At 41.6% G+C, this 18654-nt stretch overlaps 1 protein-coding gene across 4 annotated transcripts in view; it reads right to left on the bottom strand.

Annotated features, from left to right (window-relative positions):
• STK26 (serine/threonine kinase 26) overlaps positions 1-16926 on the bottom strand; it is a 54626-nt gene extending 37700 nt beyond the window's left edge. For 3 of the 4 annotated variants that reach the window (XM_029930335.1, XM_029930332.1, XM_029930333.1), the window contains exons 1-2: positions 16742-16926; positions 16489-16640 (exon numbers count right to left, since the gene is read on the bottom strand). In XM_029930335.1, the coding sequence (XP_029786195.1) occupies positions 16489-16530 (42 nt within the window). In that variant the 5' untranslated portion in view covers positions 16531-16640; positions 16742-16926. The remainder of the gene's footprint in view (positions 1-16488; positions 16641-16741) is intronic. The other variant, XM_029930334.1, reaches the window with a different exon arrangement.
• Positions 16927-18654: the final 1728 nt, after the last annotated feature.

Raw genomic sequence — 18654 nt, 5'->3', positions numbered from 1 at the left:
ACAAAAATGTCTATTTGACCAATATGCAAGTCAGTCACTTTAATAAGGAGAAACTTTCCTATTTTTTTCCTCTATGGTAACCTCAGAGAAAATACTACCAAAGGTTTCCTTCATTTCTTTTATTTAGATTAGCAATTCTCAATGTGGTTCCATACCCAAAGACAGTGGTCAGCAAACTGTTCTGTAGAGGGCTATATGGTTAAATGTCTTAGGCTTTGTGGGCCCCTACAGTTTGTGGTCTCTGTCGGATATTCTTCTTCTTTATTAATGACTCTTTAAAAACATAAAAACTATTTGTAGCCTGCAGGCTCCATACAAACAGTCTGCAGGTGGGAATTGGCCCTTGGCTATAGTTTGCTGACTGCTGCTTGAAGGAATCCACTGTATCTAATAAATAAACTCTGCTCTAATAGATCTAGAATGGTCTTAGTTTGAGAAAACATGAACTTAAAAAAAATCATTTTTCTCTGCTTTGTGGTTCAGATGACAACTAATTTGAGAAAGGCTGCATTGGATTTACAAAAGTCCAAAATTACTGCTGGAAAAAGGTCATCATTATTATTTTCAAAGAACACAGGCATTCAAAACTATTTAACTATGGAGAAGTTAAAATCCAAAATTTCCAGAAACTTTTCTTCAAAGCATAAGTCAAACATTGCAGCCTCACTACCACCTGGTGGAAAGTTAATTACACACAGTAGAGAAGTAACTATCCATTAATTGTCTCTGTACAAAATTAATTACATCTAATTCAAAATTTGTTTGGAATAGGTACCTGATCCCTTCCATATATACATAGGCATGTGTGGCTCATCTTCTGTAAATAATAGCCTAGTGCAGACTCCTGAGAAGAATCCCCCAAATTCACAGTTTCAGAGCTTAAGGGTTATAATCTCCTCATTTTACATTTGAGGAGATGCCCACAGGCATTATTTCATAGCATAGAGGAACAGAATATGCCACATTCCTCGTTCTAATAGCTAGAAAGAAATGATTTAGTGTCTTACCACGAAAAAAAAAAAAAAAGAAATCCTCAAGCTCTGAAACCACTGGTCTGTATTAAATACAAATATTCTTTCACAATATACAGATCATCTTTCCGATTAGCCTATTTAAAAAATCATCTACAACAGTGCTTCACCTTTCAATCAGGATCATACTTACACTATAACTGCACAGCACACTGTCGTCCAAAAATACACATGCCAGGGCATGTGGGTGAACGACTCAGTGTAGGCAGGGGGCTGCAAGCCGTGGGCTGAAAATGATCTTCGTTTTTCAGGTATGAAGGTTTATACGTTTTAAACTACTGAAAGTTAAAAGCCACCAATAGAGTAATACAGTATTTAGTACCCATCAGTGTTCTTAGAAAAATTGGACTACATGCTACTTAGAACACTTCTCTTAGCCAAGACATAAATCAAGTGGTGCTAAAAAGTCATTAAGCAAACTTATTTTCAAGTAAATCTGAGATGCTACTCAGCCTTGCAATGCTCCAAAGAACTGTTTTAACCATTCCCTGAAGGAGACTTTTAAGGCCAGAACCTACTGGAAAAGTAACAGCAATATTAAGTCCAGTCATTTGAAATAAATATAACTTCTTTTTAGCTTCTCCCCCTACCCCCCACCAAATAACAGTCCAAATTATCCAAATATAATCCAGTGCTAATCTAGCACTTTTCCTTGTTAATAATGAAAAGTATTCATTTTGCCTACAGAGGGAAAAAAATAAAAGGCCACTCAAAATGACTCCCAGTGTCTAGAAACAATTTATTGGCTCAGTACACACGCCATCAAAAAATTGCACATCTTAAACAGAAAAGCAGCTGAAATCACCATCCCTGTGATGTCAGCTCTTCCCGCAGATCTTCCACAAGCTTCCTCTCGACCCAAAAGACTCCTTACAGATGTTTTCTTGCCACAACAAATTAGGTAAATGTAACTTTTATCACAGAAGTCAAAAGCAACAAGAAAGAAATGAATTACTATTACCTCCCCAATTTCCTTTTCTGTTAGCTTTTTCTCCTCTCTGCAGAAAGTAGAGAAATTTCCCATTCTAAAAAAATATAGAGAGAATTCTCAATCTTTAAAGCAACAGGCTACTTTTTCCCCTTCCTTGGAAAAACTGTCTTTCTCTTCTTCCAGAGTCCAATACCTTTTCCCTCACCTACATTTTCTGTTTGCAGCAGTAATCCTCTGGTATTATGAAATTCTACCTTTACACTGCAGCCTCCCAAACGATGCCCGAACCTCAGCCGATAGAAGATCCATAGCAACAGCGGTAATAGTTGTTTTTTTTTTCTCACTTGCTATTACCAGCAATCACAGTCCGAAAAGATGACCATGGAGGTGTCACCTATGCTAAAACCTCGAAATTGATTCATTATTTAACTAGTCAAATCCCACGTTTCCATTTAATGTGTCCTTTGGGAAGCCTGTGACAGAGTAAAGATCTTTCAGTGAGTCACCCTTTTTCATGAAGAGATAAATAGCTTAAAAAAAAAGGCAGCTTTCTGGGTACAAGATTTTGTTTGTCACTGAAACAGAATCCAATGCCCTGTCTCCTCCATTCTCTATCGCCTCAGAATCTATAGTGTAAAGTACCTATAGCAATTTTAGATTCCAAGTAAGAGCTTAGACACAAATGTTCACAAGTTTCTGTTAAGCAGAAGTCATTTTTGTAGACTCTACCCACATGCCTGTGATTTTACTCAAAGGTAAACCAATTTACATTTACCCAAAGCAATTCGTTAACTGCAATGATGTTTTGTAAAACTATTCTATGGGAGAAATTAGTCAGATAATTGAGAATCTTGATAAAATATAATCCTTTGTAATGTTCAATTCAATTCTAATTCACTAAAACAGCTTAACATTGGTATTGAATTTCATTAAAAGTCATTTCCCAGGATCTGTATCCTGTATGGAATGGACTGCTGTGAGCACAATTTCTTCAGGAATAATAATAGTTTAAAGTATTAAAGGCAGAAAGAACTGGCCCTGATAAAAATACAACATGTGTTAAATCTTGATAACCCTATTATGGTTTTAGACACATATATACATATGCATTTCCTTATGTATTTATTATAGAACAAATATTTTTAAAGGTGGTAAAGAATTCTCTATATTATCTATCTAATAAAAATATTTAGCAAATCAATAGATACCATAATGGTTACTGAGCATATAATTTTTACATACATTTTACTGAGTTCTTCTTATATAGAGAGACCTTTTCTCCCCAAGATTTTAAGTAATCTCTACACCCAACATGGGGCTCAAACTTTTAACCCTGAGATTAAGAGTCACATGTTCTACTGACTGAGCCAGCCAGGCACCCCATACATAGATCTTCTTAAATGATGCTGTCAAGTAATAATTTTCTGCTTCTTGAACTTAGTGACTATCCTATCATTTACCCATTTTTATGTCAAAAATGCACTTTCTCTGGGACCTCATCAAGATAAAAAGCTTCTGCAAGGCAAAGGAAACAATAAAAGAAACTAACAGGCAACCAACAGAACGGGAAAAGATAGTGGCAAATGGCATATCAGATAAAGGGCTAGTATCCAAAATATACAAGGAGCTCACTAAACTCCATACACGAAAAAAGAATAATTTCCAGTGAGGAAATGGGCAGAAGACCTGAATAGACACTTCTCCAAAGAGGACATCCAGATGGCCAACAGGCACATGAAACGATACTCAGTGTCACTCATCACCAGGGAAATACAAATTAAAACCACACTGAGACACCACCTCAAGCCAGTCAGAGTGGCTAAAAGGAACAAATCAAGAGACTATAGATGCTGGTGACGATGTGGAGAGACGGGCACCCTCTTACACTGTTGGTGGGAATGTAAACTGGTGCAGCCGCTCTGGAAAACAGTGTGGAGGTTCCTCAAAAAACTATCCATAGAACTCCCTTATGACCCAGCAATAGCACTGCTAGGGATTTACCCAAGGGATAGAAGTTCTGATGCATAGGGGCATATGTACCCCATGTACATAGCGGCACTGTCAACAATAGCCAAATCATGGAAAGAGCCCAAATGTGCATCACCTGATGAATGGATCAAGAAGATGTGGTATATACACAATGGACTACTACATGGCAATGAGAAAGAATGAAATATGGCCATTTGTAGCAAAGTGGATGGACCTCGAGGGTGTCATGCTAAGTGAAATAAGTCAGGCAGAGAAGGACAAATACCATATGTTTGCAGTCATAGGTCTAACAGGAGAAACCTAACAGAGGACCATAGGGAGAGGAAGGGGGAAAGAGAGCGGGGGAGAGTGAGGGACACAGATCAAGGGAGACTACTGAATGCTGAAAACGTACCATGGACTGAAGGTGGAGGGGGAGGGAGGGTGGGGGTGATGGTCATGGTGGGGGGCACTTGTGGGGGAGAAGCACTGGGTGTATTATGGAAACCAATTTGAAAATAAACTATTAAAAACTTTTAAAAATGCACTTTCTACTTTGTAAAAACAGTTATGTCTAAAATTGGTACCACTGATTAAAAACTCTGTGGCAAATGCTGAGCCTTATTTTCTTGAAGAGTAAAAGTATTTTCAAACACAAAATATACTTTGTGCACAATATACATTGTGAGTGCCTATATACACCCCCTATCAATTTTATTCAACAAAAAGTTAATCCACCACCTAGAATTATGAAAAAATGGGTCACAAGAGAAATTTAGCATCCTGGAAAAGAGACAGCTACCACATAAGAGCATGAAGTATAAGATACAAATATCAGGAATTGAATTCTCTAAAGGGGGAGCAAGTTACCTAGGGACCCAAACTTTATTCTCATAATAATTAATCGCTGCTTTAAATGTGTTTAGAGGTACGTTTCTGTACACCCTTTTGAATATCCTCATTGGGGGCAAATCTTTGCTTTTGAAGGATAATTTTGGTTTTTTTGGCTATTTTTTCATTTTAGAAATTGAAAAGTGATTTGGATCCAAAGCTGGTGAATGAGGTAAGTAATCAAGTTTGCTCACATTGTTTGGTATTGGCAAACTCATTAAATAGGCCATATTTGCTTCTTTTATTTTTAGTCCTAATCCTTTCAACTGAGCTCTGAGCTTTCCTACATGGTACCTGTTGGCATAGGGTAGTATGTTAATCTGACAGGTACAGAGACTATTTTGGGGAGTAAAAGCTGGACGCAGAAAGGCCATATAGGAAGTGATTTGATATTTCCTTAATGATTCAGAAATAACTTCCTCTCCCCTCCAGGAATTTACATATGTAAACACAAGTTGGCTTTGCAGTGTCATTACCATGAATGCACATTTTTTGACATAATAGCACCCCAGAGTTATTAAGTCCAGCAGTTTTTGGGGGTGGAAAAAAAAAGGGATTCTGAACAATAAAAATTTATGAGATGCATCAATATTCTTAAAAATGCCACACTTTGGGGGAAAATATTACCACTTGCTGACATTTAGGATACTGACACCTTATTTCACTTCAGCCAAGTTGCATTTTCACAACTATACGCATAAACAGATTTCATGTTGTTGATAAAAGTACTTGCATTTGAAGATAAGAGTGTTTACTAAGTTGCCAAACCTATCAACCTGGATGAAGGAAAACAGAAGTCATAGGGGACTGTGACATTTTGGAAGCTGTAAAACTCAACATAAAGTTGAATCCAGCTTCTGCCATGTTTCTCTCCTTTCCATATCCAATTAGTCTCCAAGGTCTGTTAGTCTTCCTTGGATGGTGCTCAGAGGGGTCCCCAGATCAACAGAGCAACTGGGAAAGCACTAGACATGCAAATACACGGGCCCCAGGGCAGACCTACTGCATCAGAAATTCTGGAGATGGGGCCTGGCAGTCTGTGCTTTAAGAAATGCTCCAGGTGTTTCTGATGCATCCGCAAGTTGGAGAATCACTGCCCTAAATCAAATCTTTGTTAACTAAAGTCTGAGCTATTTCAGTATCTGCTCATTATATCTACTCTTCCCTTTCTGCAACCCACCCTGTAGGGTTGGAAGCTTAATATAATATTCCCATATCAAAAAGCAAACAAACTAGTACTTTCATCAGTTTACTTTCTTGGAGAAAAAGTCCTTGTTGTAGACTGAGTTAAAAAATAAATAACTTTCTCAGTCTGGCATTCAAGGCCTTTCACATTTGGCCCTAAGAGTTCATGCCACTGAGCCTCTACTTCAAATATCTGTTATAGAGGGAACGTGTGTTTAACCCTCTTCCCTTTTCCCTTGTGTGTCTCTCACTCTCCTTCAAAGGTATCCTATGAATGACTGTTCCCTTCCTTGGTCTGGTCTTCTTTGGAATGCTTCTATGTCAGTTTCTATCTCATTTGGGAGTCATCACAACTGCTCTTCGTTGTTAGATTTCTAAATGTGTAAGTGTCCAGCCTCTCCAGGTATAGCATAAATTTCTTGAGGTCAGGGACTCCTTTTTATACTTTCTGTACCTTGAAGATAGGCTTCAAGCACCATCTCCTACACAAAGTAAGCCTCTCAAACTTTGCTGCTGACAACTGTCGAGCTTCAGTCACACCCAGTCATTTCACAAAGACTAAATGTGTAAAAACATTAAATCTGGATTGCCATTGTCCAACTTGGGAAAGTTCACTATGCTACCTACCATTTACTGACTAGCACACAGGAAGGCTCTGAGTTAAACAAAGGATTTGAACTGAAACTACAGAAGCAAACAAAACCCTAATTAATGAATTTGCTAACTGTTCTTCCCATGGGGTCAGTAGCACATTAAAAGCATACATTTGAAAAATGCTTCTTTCCCTGGGGCTGCCAGACACACTGACTGTAGTCTCTTTAACCACAAGAGGTCAAAGTTCTATTTTCTGTCACCATACTTAGTAGCATGTGTGCATGCTTTGCTGATTGGTTTCTTTTGTGTTTCTGCTTCAAGTGAAGGCAGGCAGCAGGAAATTGAGACCAGGGAGTTTAGAAACCTTCCCAGGTCTAGTGGGCAGCAACACTGATGAGGCAGAGGGTTTGGGAGGAAATAATGACTTTGTGGTTTCTATTGGCTCAACTCCCCCAAATTTTCTTGCATTTATAATAACAACGTAGGCCCCCCCCCAATGATCTATGTCACCTATCTCTTCCCTGTTGCCCACTGCTGTGTTATTTATACTGTACCGCATCAAGCAGTTAAGTCCTACCTTAATATAACATACTGTAAAGTGATATGTCACAAAGCCAATGGTTTAATGGAAAGCTGGGGGAGGGGGATAAAAAGGCACTCACAGAGCAACTCAAAAATGCATTTTCAAAGAAAAATCTGGATGTGTCTAGATGTCCTTGAAGTATTTCCTCCACCTGCCAAAAAATTCACTCCTAGGATTGTGTTACCAGGCACTAACGAAACCTGGTAGAGTAATTCACTAGTATGCTTAGAAATTCCCTAACTTATCTAGCGTGGTATGGATTTCAAATCCAGTACACCTTCATTAAGTTGATACTGGTAAGCTGTTTCTATAATTCAAAGCAACTGTTATTCTTCAAGAAGGCACTCTATTATTTTGTAATAAACAAACTGAAAAATCCAGTGGTGTCTGATTTGAACTCTACTTTTCTCTGTTCTTTACATTGTAAATTAATAGGGTTTTACTGATTTCTTTTCCCTACTTTTTTTTAAAACAGTAGGCAGAAAAATACCACAAAGAACACACAATCTGTTACCAGGATCACAAAGAAAGGCTGAAATTTTTTTCTGTAAACATTTTTCATGACAAAAAGACAAAAAACATGATGTCTTCCATTTCTTTAGCAGCACTTTGTGCTCAAAGTGACGTGACTGAAGAGGAAGAAAGTAGCTGCTTAAAAAAAAAAGAATATTTTCAACTCTTTCACCTAAGCTGTCTACAGTTTTGCTTACTCTACTTCTTAGGATGTATGAACCACAATTCTGTTCTAATTTTACTAGAATAGCCAATGCTATGCCATACCAATGACTAACCTGATATTTTAAGACACAGGTCATTCTAATTCATGATGGTATGATAAATGAAGGAAAAGAAAGACCAGCAGGGTACAGTTAGGGAAATGCTTGAACAAGTTCAGAACAGGCTGAGGGGGTGTGCAGCTCTATCCTGTTCGGTAAAGGCTGGGAACAGGTGGTGGGGAGAGACAAGCAGGATTGGAGGAGAAGGACAGGATCAGTTCTGCGCTATGTTTCCCAGCTTTTCTGAATGGGCATGTCAGGTAAATTGCCTGAATTACACAGGTTTTGGGGGAGTGACATCAAAGAAGTTGATGGGTAGAGTTAGCCAGCAACGTGTTATGTTTTAAAATCCAAATGTAGGGGTGCCTGGGTGGCTCAGTCGGTTAAGTGTCTGGCTTTGGCTCAGGTCATGATCTCATGGTTTGTGGGTTCGAGCCCCGTGTCAGGCTCTATGCTGACAGCCAGCTCAGAGCCTGGAGCCTGCTTCCGATTCTGTGTCTCCCTCTCTCTCTGACCCTCCCCTGCTCACGCTCTCTCTCTCTGTCTTTTAAAAATAAATTAAAAAAACATTAAAATAATTCTTTCTTTTAAAAAATCGAAACGTAGAGGTGCTTTCCTATTGGATAATACTTCCTGGTTCATAGGATTGTTGAATTAGCCAATATCCTTTAAAAATGTCTGATTTGGGGGAGCCTGGGTTAGGCATCGGACTCAATATCAGCTCAAGTTGTGATCTCTCGGTCATGAGACTGAGCCTCACGCAGGGGCTCTGGGCTGACAGCTCGGAGTCTGCTTCGGATTCTGTCTCTCTTCCTCTTTCTCTGCCCCTCCCTGCTTGCTTGCGTGTGTGCGTGTGCGTGTGCGTGTGTGTGTGTGTGTGTGCACGCATACACACACTTCTCTCTCTCTCTCAAAATAAACTTTAAAAGTTTTTCACAAGCATTAATTCAAAGATGTGGTTCCTTCCTACCATAGAACACCTTAGCCTAAAATGGCAGATGACAAATGAGAAATGTACATAACACAGGGCCAAAATTTTAGTTGTGCCTATTTTATTGATTTTTGCACTTCTAAAAATTTAATGTTTATTCATTTTTTGAGAGATTGAGAGAGACAGGCCATGAGCAGGGGAAGGGCAGAGAGAGAGGGAAACATAGAATCCAAAGCAGGTTCTAGGCTCTGAGCTGTCAGCACAGAACCTGATGTGGGGCTCGAACTCATGGACTGCAAGATCAGGACCTGAGCTGAAGTGAGATGCTTAATTGACTGAGCCACCCAGGCACTCTGATTTTTGTTCTTCTAAATGTGAGTTACCTCATGGCATTTTCCCAGAGACATTATTTTATTTCTTTTCTTTTTTTAAGTTTATTTATTTTGAGAGAGAGAAAGAGCGAGAGCAGGGGAGGGGCAGAGAGAGAAAGGGAGAGAGAGAGAATCCCAAGCAGGCTCTCCACTGACAGTCTGGAACCCAACATGGGGCTCGAACTCACAAACTGTGAGATCATCACCCCAGCTGAAATCAAGAGTTAGTTGCTCAACTGACCGAGCCATCCAGGCACCCCCAAGAGACATTATTTTATATGTACCTGTGGTGGAAATTCTTTGGGCCTTGATTATAACAAATGAAAAAGAGTTGGCTGCTGTGAATTTTGTTCTCCTAACTCCATTTTATAGCAATAAATAAAACGAGTAAACCACCACTCTTTCAGAAGATACAATTCAGTAAAAAATCATTATCTAGCTGTCAGAAATCCCATTATTAGATTTCCTTTTTAAAACTTTTTTAGACATTATTCCCTGTAAAATGTGAATATTCATGGGAGAGGTCACACACTAAGCCATTAATCAAAAACACCTTAATATGAAACATTTATTAGATTCTTTCTAATGTGACAACTGGGAAAGAGAAGCAAAAAGGTTTCTTTTATTTATTTATTATTTGGATTTTTTGGGGATGGTGGGGATGAGAACGGAGGGAAGTGATAAGAGGTTTTTTTCTTATAAAGACACAAATTTGTCTGAAATCAGCTCTAGTTCCTATGAAAGCAATGAGTTTCCTTTTTCTCTTAAAAGCTCTGGTAAGTTAGAGAATGAGAGTCTCATGGGCGCCTGGGTGGCTGAGACGGTTAACCATTCGACTCCTGATTTTGACTCAGCTCATGATCTCATGGTCTGTCAGTTCAAGCCCCACGTCAGGCTCTGGGCTGACAGTCCCAAGCCTTCTTGGAATTCTCTCTGTCTCTCTCACTCTCTCAAAATAAATAAATAAATAAACTTTAAAATAAGAGAAAGAGAATGAGAGCTTCATTGTGTGGCACCTGATTCATTACAAGTATCTATTGTTAGACATGTTACGTATAATGCATTAAAATCATTTTCATAAGTATTAAAAGTCTACACTGTGCACACAAAAATCAGCCTTCACGATCTATAAGAATTCAAGCATTACACAATATAGACAGAATGGGAAAAAAGTTAGAAGAAGCTAGTCTAGTCTATATGGCATTCATTAGGCAACACTTTGGCATGTAATTCATACTTAATGGTATAAAGAAAACTAAAATACGTGGTTGCTGCCTTCAAAAAATTTACAACCTAGTTTGGAAGACAAGTATATTAGAGAAAATTTAAGGCAGCGTGACTGGACTGCCTACCACTGACAACAAAAATAATAGGTGCTTGGAAATATAAGATATTTCTGTAGCCTCAAACACTCAGGGAAAGTTCACAGAGAAAGTAAGATTGCAGACCTTGAAAAAAAAATCAGGTAGGGCTTGGTCAGTCAGTGATTGCTAAATTGTAACTGGCATGGTAGAACAAAAGGGATTTGTGGTTGGGAAACAGTGATAACAAAAAGTTTACATCTGTAGACTGAGACAGATAGCAGAAAAGTCTGGAAAGCTGAGCCCAGGACTTTGGGTATGGGGCTGGTGGTGTGGGGAGGAGGAGAGGAAGACAGGATATCAATAGAAAAATGTGGCATATCAAGCAGAAGAGAGATGAATAATGACAGTGATTTCATGTGATTAGCAGGATGAACTGTCCGTATACATCATAACACCTTTTACAAAGGAGCTCAAAATATACTCCACAGATGATGGTTAATTCATCCTAATAACATATCATTGAAGCAAAGCAACGCGGCTGTTATTATTCCCCATTTTGCTCAAGGTCACTGAATAAATGAAAGGCAGAATAACCCCCCCCCCACACACACAGTATTATGGATGTTCAACAATTCCTAAGTACCAGCTAAATTATGTTCTCTCATTTTCTATGATTCAAGCAAGGGAGGTACAAGATGGACCTTTGTCCTCAAATGTCATTTCTAGATCCTCATTAGTGTTCAAAGCACCTGTCCTACCATGCCCAATTCCTGTTTCCTCTCCCTACGGGCCCTAGTTACCCTCTTTCAACTATCTCCAACTCTCCTAGCTAACAGTGGTCTTTGATTATTCAGTTCCAGCTAGTCTTCCGCCATTATCATTAGCATATTCAACACTCTGTATCAACCACTCACCAATAAGGACAAGGGTTTGGGTTTATCAGTGCAAGGCAATGCTCTCAAGCCTCTTTCTACCTCAAACTGCAAAGTTCAAATTATGCCTTCTGAGGGAGGTAAGAACTCCACCATACTAGATTCTGGCACCAAATGGAGTTTCCTCTCCAATTTTGTCATGATGAGAGTTAGTTCAAAGATTCTCCCCAAGTTAACTCCTTCCTGGTGAGGATACATTTTTTCATCTTCCCATGCGTCTTTTTTTTTAGTTCTTTTATTTATTTTGAGAGAGAGAGAGCATGTGTATAAGCGAAGGAAGGGCAGAGAAAGAGGGAGAGAGAGAATCACAAGCAGGCTCGTCACTGTCAGCACAGAGTCCTACACAGGGCTCGAACTCAAGAACTGTGAGATCATGACCTGAGCTGAAATCAAGAGTCCTCTTAATTGACTGAGCCACCCAGGAACCCCATCATGCTCCCATGCATCTTAAAGTCACCCTTCCTTCTCTTACAAGCTAATCCTCCACTTATACTACCAGTCTCGTGAGGGCCCACACCTTCACATATTCTTTTGGGTATTAGCATCTTCTCCCTTCTTGGTGGTTCCTCTCCTCCAGTTTCAAGAGACTGGCATATATTAAATGCGCAGTCAATGTCTGATGAATGACTAAAGCTCCAGATCTATATCGTCAAAATTTTTTGGACATTTTTTTAATCAGCCTTATTGAGGCATATTGACATAAAAATTGTACACATTTAATGTATATAATTTGATGAATTTGGACATACAGAGACACCTGTGAAACCATCCCCACAAACAAGGTGAGAGACATTTTGTTTTACATTTTCACTGCATCATCCCATTGTTAATTCAAACCTCACAAGTCTAGAACAGGTATCATGAACTGCCTACCAGATCTGGCTCTTTCCTCTGATTTTCCAATTTCTTTCATATGTCCCATAATTTTTCCAGTTCCCATATTCAACACCATAAAACCTTTGATTCCTCCTGTAGTTAGCTAAGTATTAAGTCTGGTAATCATACTTTTTCCTTTACAGTACTGGGCATGTACAAAGCCATCAGCCAATGCCAAGGTCCACTGCTTCTGTACAGATGCGGTCATCCCATTGAAACAGCCTCAGAAGATCCAACTGCCTCAAGACTCTCAAGCCTCCAGGTCATCTATTCATCCAATCTTGAGAATCCTCTTACTATAAATAAATTTGTTCATTGAGCCTCCTTTCCTCAGAAATGTTCGATGGCTAGTCCAAAGGCCAAAGTCCTTCCTTAGCACCAATAACCACCATAATCGGGACCCAATCACATTTTCCACTTTTACCTCCTATTATGTCTCTAGAGGAATTCATCATAATCCAAGTGATTTTCTCTCACTCTCAAAGATTGTGTGTGTGTGCACACTGGTGCAAGTGTGCCTTTCCCTGTCTACATTCTGTTGCTCAGGGTACATTCCTGCTTAGAAATGCCTTCCCCAATAGGGACCCCAATAATCTGTACCAGTCAGTTTACCTTCCGTAAGCCTTCATCTCCTCCAGTCAGAAACTTCTATTCTAGAAAAGGTCTTACAAATTTTGGCCTTATTATATATTTCATGTACTGGATTTGACTCCCCAACAACATTTTAAGACCTTCAATGACTAGAGATCATGCAGTGTACTTCTTTATCCCTTCCAGAACCCAGGAACTAGGTTCACCAACGCAAGGCACTGTTTCCCGTCTCTTTAGATAAAAGTCTTCAATAATGTGTTCATTAATTCTGAAGCTTCATTTCCAGTTCACATCTCAAATAACAACCACTACAAAACTGTACCACCTTGACTGTACTTAAAGATACATGAAGGCTAGTCTGTAAAGTCTTTAATAGAAACTGAAAAAAACTTTCACAAGAGGCATAGCATAACACCACTTAGTACTCCACTTCAATATTTAACATCTCCCACCTACATTTTATGTAAGAGTTAACAACCAATTTAGAATACTTGTCTTAAATACTAATGCAGGTTCTAAGGGAAAATATCTTAAACTTCAGCGTAACTTATAACTGAAAACTTCAAAGAAAAAATATGTTTTAAATCATCAAAGAGTAAATATTTGAGTGGAAAGAAACAGGTTTTTGGTTTATTACTTTTTTTAAGTTGTGCTTTAAATATTTTTCAAGAGTTTAGCTTCTGGTATGGAAAATTCCTTTTGGTATACACTAACAAAGGTAAGCGCAAATGAAGTCCCAAACAAATTCATACTCTCAACATTTGGTGCAACGGGGCAAAAATGTTCGTTACCACAATATTGAGAAATACCAACAATATGAGTTTGAATAACTAATTCATAAGGAAGAGTTTGAACTGGACCAAATCCTGGGTTTTCTTTCCTCACTCCAAGTTTCTTTTCTATTTTAAACTAGTGGCAACAGAAATTTCTTTGTTTGAAAGTCAGGAATGCTGGAAGTCTTAAGTGATAGAACAGGTAGCCCGGCTTCTACTTCACTCCTCTCCTCAGGGGGAGAAAAACACTGTGGAGAAAGTAATTTTGTTTTTATTTCTGGAAAATTCATTTTTTCCATCAATCTTCATAATTCTCTAAAATAAACTGTTAAAAAGTTATGGGCCGGTCGACCACTTCACCCTGATTTGTGGAAATACTATGCATTGATTTCCAGAACACATGGCTAACTCAAGTTTTCTTACTACTCTAAAGATTTAAAAGTTGCTCCTAACTCTTTTACAAAAGTCTAGGAGAATTTTACAAGCTCATGATATATTTCTGCATCTCATCTGCAAGAGTTTTAAAGAAAAGAATAGTAAAAGTAGTCTAGGCTCAAGAGTCACACTGCATGCCATCAAATTTATTTTTAGGGTACTGTACAATTTTAACTATGGAAAATTTTTGTGTTGCATCAAATGCTTAAGAACCACATCTACAAATAAAATGGAAACAAGCAGTTAAGAATGTACCATTTCATTAAGACGGAGGAAGTGAGAAATAAATATCCCTCTCTTCTTTGCTAATATTGAGATGACTGACTGCCCTCCCCAGATTATGTGGGACAAAGTAACCACAACTTTGGGAAGGCATAAAGTGAAAGGCAGAAATTGTAAATTAAAAGATGTGATTCACATTCTAAACCACCTTAATTGAGATTTTAAAATTCAAGAGGTAGGGAACTCAGATAACTAAACAAAGCAGGCGCGGTAAGAAATACTGAACAGCAAGCAGGTCCTAAACCATAGAAATCAAATAAAGTCAAATCAATTAACTACCAGAAACCACATAAATCAAATAAAGACGAATGGAATAAAGACCAGAAGCGATTTTCTCCTCAGCACAGAGTTCCCCAGAATCACAAACTTGAGCGCGAGGCACTCGCTCTGCTGACGCAGGCGCACACAATGGAGCCAGAATCATGGAGACCCTCGGAGACAAACTTTCCAACCGTTCCGTACCACTCTCCACATATTGGAAAGGAGAGCATGGTGGGAAAATTTTCGCACTCCTTCCACATCACACAGAGCAAAATTGGAGTTAGTATTGCAAACTGCTAATCTCTTGCTACAATCAAAGGCAGACTGAATGAATGGGGTGTGGGGCAGGGTGACTGGGGGACAGGGGGAGGCAGGGGAGGAGGGTGTTCTGAGAAAAAAGTTGGAGGCTTTTTGTAAAGCCTGAATGGATTAACCTTTTAAAAAGCCCTAATATTTCTCATTTCCCGTTTTCTTGCTTTCTTATTTTTTTTAAATTAAATACACACCGACATCCTGGGACTCAACACAGACGTGCCCTATATTCAGCTAAAAGGTCTGGTGCTTAGTAGGCACAGGAGTCCTAGTCGATACATGCCCGACACAAATGGTCCTTTTGTGGGAAAGTATTTTTAAAATTGCTTTTTTGTGACCGTGCATAAAATGTGACCAATTGCTTAAAAAAAAAAAAAAAAGAATGGATTCCATGCATCACTTAGTAAATTGAGGCCCCAATTCACAGCGCTTTGATTTTTACTAGAAACATAAGCTGTCTATTTACCACTCTCTGAACTTGAAAAACATCTGCTTTCACATTTTTGGAAGATAATGAGGGACTGAGGCTTTCCTGTTTCTAGTCTCTGATCTGTTCATAAATGGGTTGTTTAGGGGATCTGGCAAAGGAAAAAAAGTGAATGCTTAAAAGTTAGTTTGCCTGGGCAACAGTACATAGCTTGAAATGCACCAATATAGAAACGTAACCGCGTAAAAAGTGGAGTGACACAGCTTACTTCTTCTTACATAAAATGAAAATATCATGGGGGGGAGGGGCCTGGGTAAGTCTGGAGTAAGAAGTTGGGTCCCATGCAGTAGTCCCTTGTCCAGGACAAAAAGCTTCCTTTAACCACATGCAACAGTCGTCCAGTGGGAAAGGCAGGGGGAGGGGGCTGCGGAGTCATCACCTTGGCCACTCTGACACAGGACCCTGCATTTCTCACGCCACACTAAGGGCTGGGCCAGGTGGGGGAGTGAGACAGAACTTCGCCCTTAAGAAGCAACACCAAAAGGGGAAAAGAAGTCACCTCGCTCTTTGCTCTACGCACACAGGAAGAGGCCAATTCAATACCGCCGCCACCGGCACCCCCTTGTCTTGCTCCGCCCCAACTTGTGCGTGAGAGGGCAGGGGGCGCACGACTTGCGTTTTACCCCACAAATTCTGAGACACCTCCGTCTCTTCGGAGTTAAGGCCTCCCGACTCCACCCCCCAGGCGGACCACGCTCCGCGGGCGCAGGTGTCTGGATCTGGCCTATTTTTATGCTCCCCCGCACCCCTCCCCCGCACCTCGCCGCGCGTCCGGTCCTTCCCCGCCCTCCCCGCGCAGTGCAGCCGCCTAGTCTACACGCCGGGGAAGCTTCGAGCCCGACTCCCGGATCACCTGGCCCCCGCGCCCGGCCCTGCCTTCAGGGGAACCCCGGGGCCCCCTGTGGTCGCCGAGGACCGCGCACCGGGCTCCGGGGCAGTCACGTGGTCGGCGGAGGCTGCCTGGGCTTCCTCACCTGCATCCCGGGAACTTGGACAGCCACCGGTGAGTGGGCCATGAAGGCGACTGCTGCCCCGCACTGCTCCTTCGGCGGTGGCGCCTTGCGCTTGGACTGGCTCCTCCTCTGGGGGGTAGCTCGGCGGCCCTCCCAGGCTTTTCGACCGGGGCCTGGAAGGACACACAGAAGTGGGGTGAGTGGGCTGGTGGCGCGTCGCCCCGGGCTGGGGGCGTGGGTGGTTTGCGGCGCGGCTGCCCGAGACTCACTCTACCTTTTTGGCGCCCGCCCGCCGCTGTTGCCGCCGCCTCCGCCGCCGCACCTCCTCCCGAACGCGGGGCGCAGCGTGTGGCGGTGGCCGGGACCTGGGCTCGAGTGATGCCGCTCTTCTGCGCCTTGCTGCTTTAGGAAGAGGAGGTGGAGGCGCCCCAGCAACCCGCCCGCCTGCCGGCCCGGGAGGCGGTTGGGGGCGGTTCCGCCATTGGCCCTGCCCCCGTCCTGCAGCCGGGCGGTGTCAGGAGCGCCGAGGCTGTTCGGGGTGCGGGGCCGTGGCTGGGCTTGCCAGAGCCAGCGGAGCGGCGGACTCCCCCTGCACGCGGAGCGGAGAAGCCAGGGGCTGGGGGGGGGGGGGCGCCGGCACACGGCGCGGCCTGGGGAGGGAACGGAAGAGTTTGGGTGACCCTGGGGGTAGAAGGGCGTCCCAGGCGCGGCCACGTTGCAGGCACACGTTCGAAGCTGGGGCGCACGCAGCCTCGGAAACGACGTGAGACGAAACGGGGCTTGTTTGAAGTCCGTCTTAGCTCCCCGATCTAGTCTACGGTGGGGGTACGGAGAGCCGCCCGGTCGGCGGACCCTTTACTCATTCTCGCGGTCGGGTCTCCCTAGGCTGGGGCCGCGCGTCAGGGCGGATCCCGTAGGCATTCTCCCGCTTTCTACTTTCCGGATTCCTCGCCCCCAGATGTGCTTCAGGTGACTACCCCTGCCTCATGGGCTGTCAGTTGGTGGAGGGCGGTCAGACTGGGGCTTCTCTTCCCAAGTTCTGCACGTGGAAGAGAGAGAGAAATTGGAAAACAGTGCATCAGCAGAAAAACTAATGAGGATGATATAGGCATGGAGCATTAGCTGTACGCGTTATTGAACTCCGCATAGGCAGCAGTGGTTCCGGCAATTCCCTGTCTCCGCTCCCTTTTAAATTCCAGCAGGGAAACTGGCCCTTTTGAGAACACCCTGATGATAACAACAGTAACAGTGATAATAGTAACAATTACCGAAACCTCATCATGAAGGCACCGCTGGGGATCAACAGGGGTTAATTACATTTCAAAATGCAATATCTAAGTGCCAGCTTAGGATGAAGTTCCTTACATTGCAGGTTGTTACAGTTCTGTACCCAACACAGTGTTGGGACTCTGGCAGACACTGTCTAAAAGTTTCTTTTGTTCCATCTGTTGCTTTTGAACCCTTCTCAAAAGACACTTTATTATTAATCTGTTATTTTCCATTGTTATTAATGGATGCCACTTTCTTCTTGCCAGGGACTGCTAAGTGCTACATATGTGTTACATGATTGAATATTTACAAGGGTCCTATGAGGTGGTATTGCTTTCCCTGCTATTTTACAGATGATAAAAAGGTTCAGTGGGGTTAAATAATTTGACCCAAATATCACACAGTTAAGAAGTGGTAGAGCTGGAAATCCAAACCCAAGTCCCTCTAACTTTTAGGATCTACTCTCTTAGCAACTGTCAAGTATACAAGTGCTAGGCAAGTAATTGGGTACACTCTATGTTTTATTGATGCCTGGCTAAACTCCTAGTATTGTTAACTATGGCCACCATGCTGTGCATTCCATCTCCAGAACGCATTCATCTTCTAACGGGAAGTTTGTACACTTTGACCACCTTCACCTATGTCCCGTCTCTCCTGCTCTTGGCAATCACCAGTCTACACTGTTTCTGTAAGTTTGGTATTGTTTTTCGATCTTACAGTATTTAGTCTCTCTCTGCCTGAATTTTTTCTCTTAGCATAAAGTCCTCAAGGTCCATCCATATTGTCACTAATGGCAGGATTCCCTTCGTTTTCATGGTTGAATAGTATTCCATTATATGTCTATCCATCATAATTCTTTATTCAGATGATAAGGGATATAATTGCATTCTTATTCTTAATTTCCCAAGTCCAGGCCCT

The sequence above is a fragment of the Suricata suricatta genome, chromosome X (genome assembly GCF_006229205.1).
Source record: "Suricata suricatta isolate VVHF042 chromosome X, meerkat_22Aug2017_6uvM2_HiC, whole genome shotgun sequence".
In the NCBI taxonomy this organism is placed as follows: Eukaryota; Metazoa; Chordata; class Mammalia; order Carnivora; family Herpestidae; genus Suricata; species Suricata suricatta.
The sequence above is the reverse complement of the archived record's forward strand: the minus strand, read 5'-3'. Positions and strand labels throughout refer to the sequence as shown.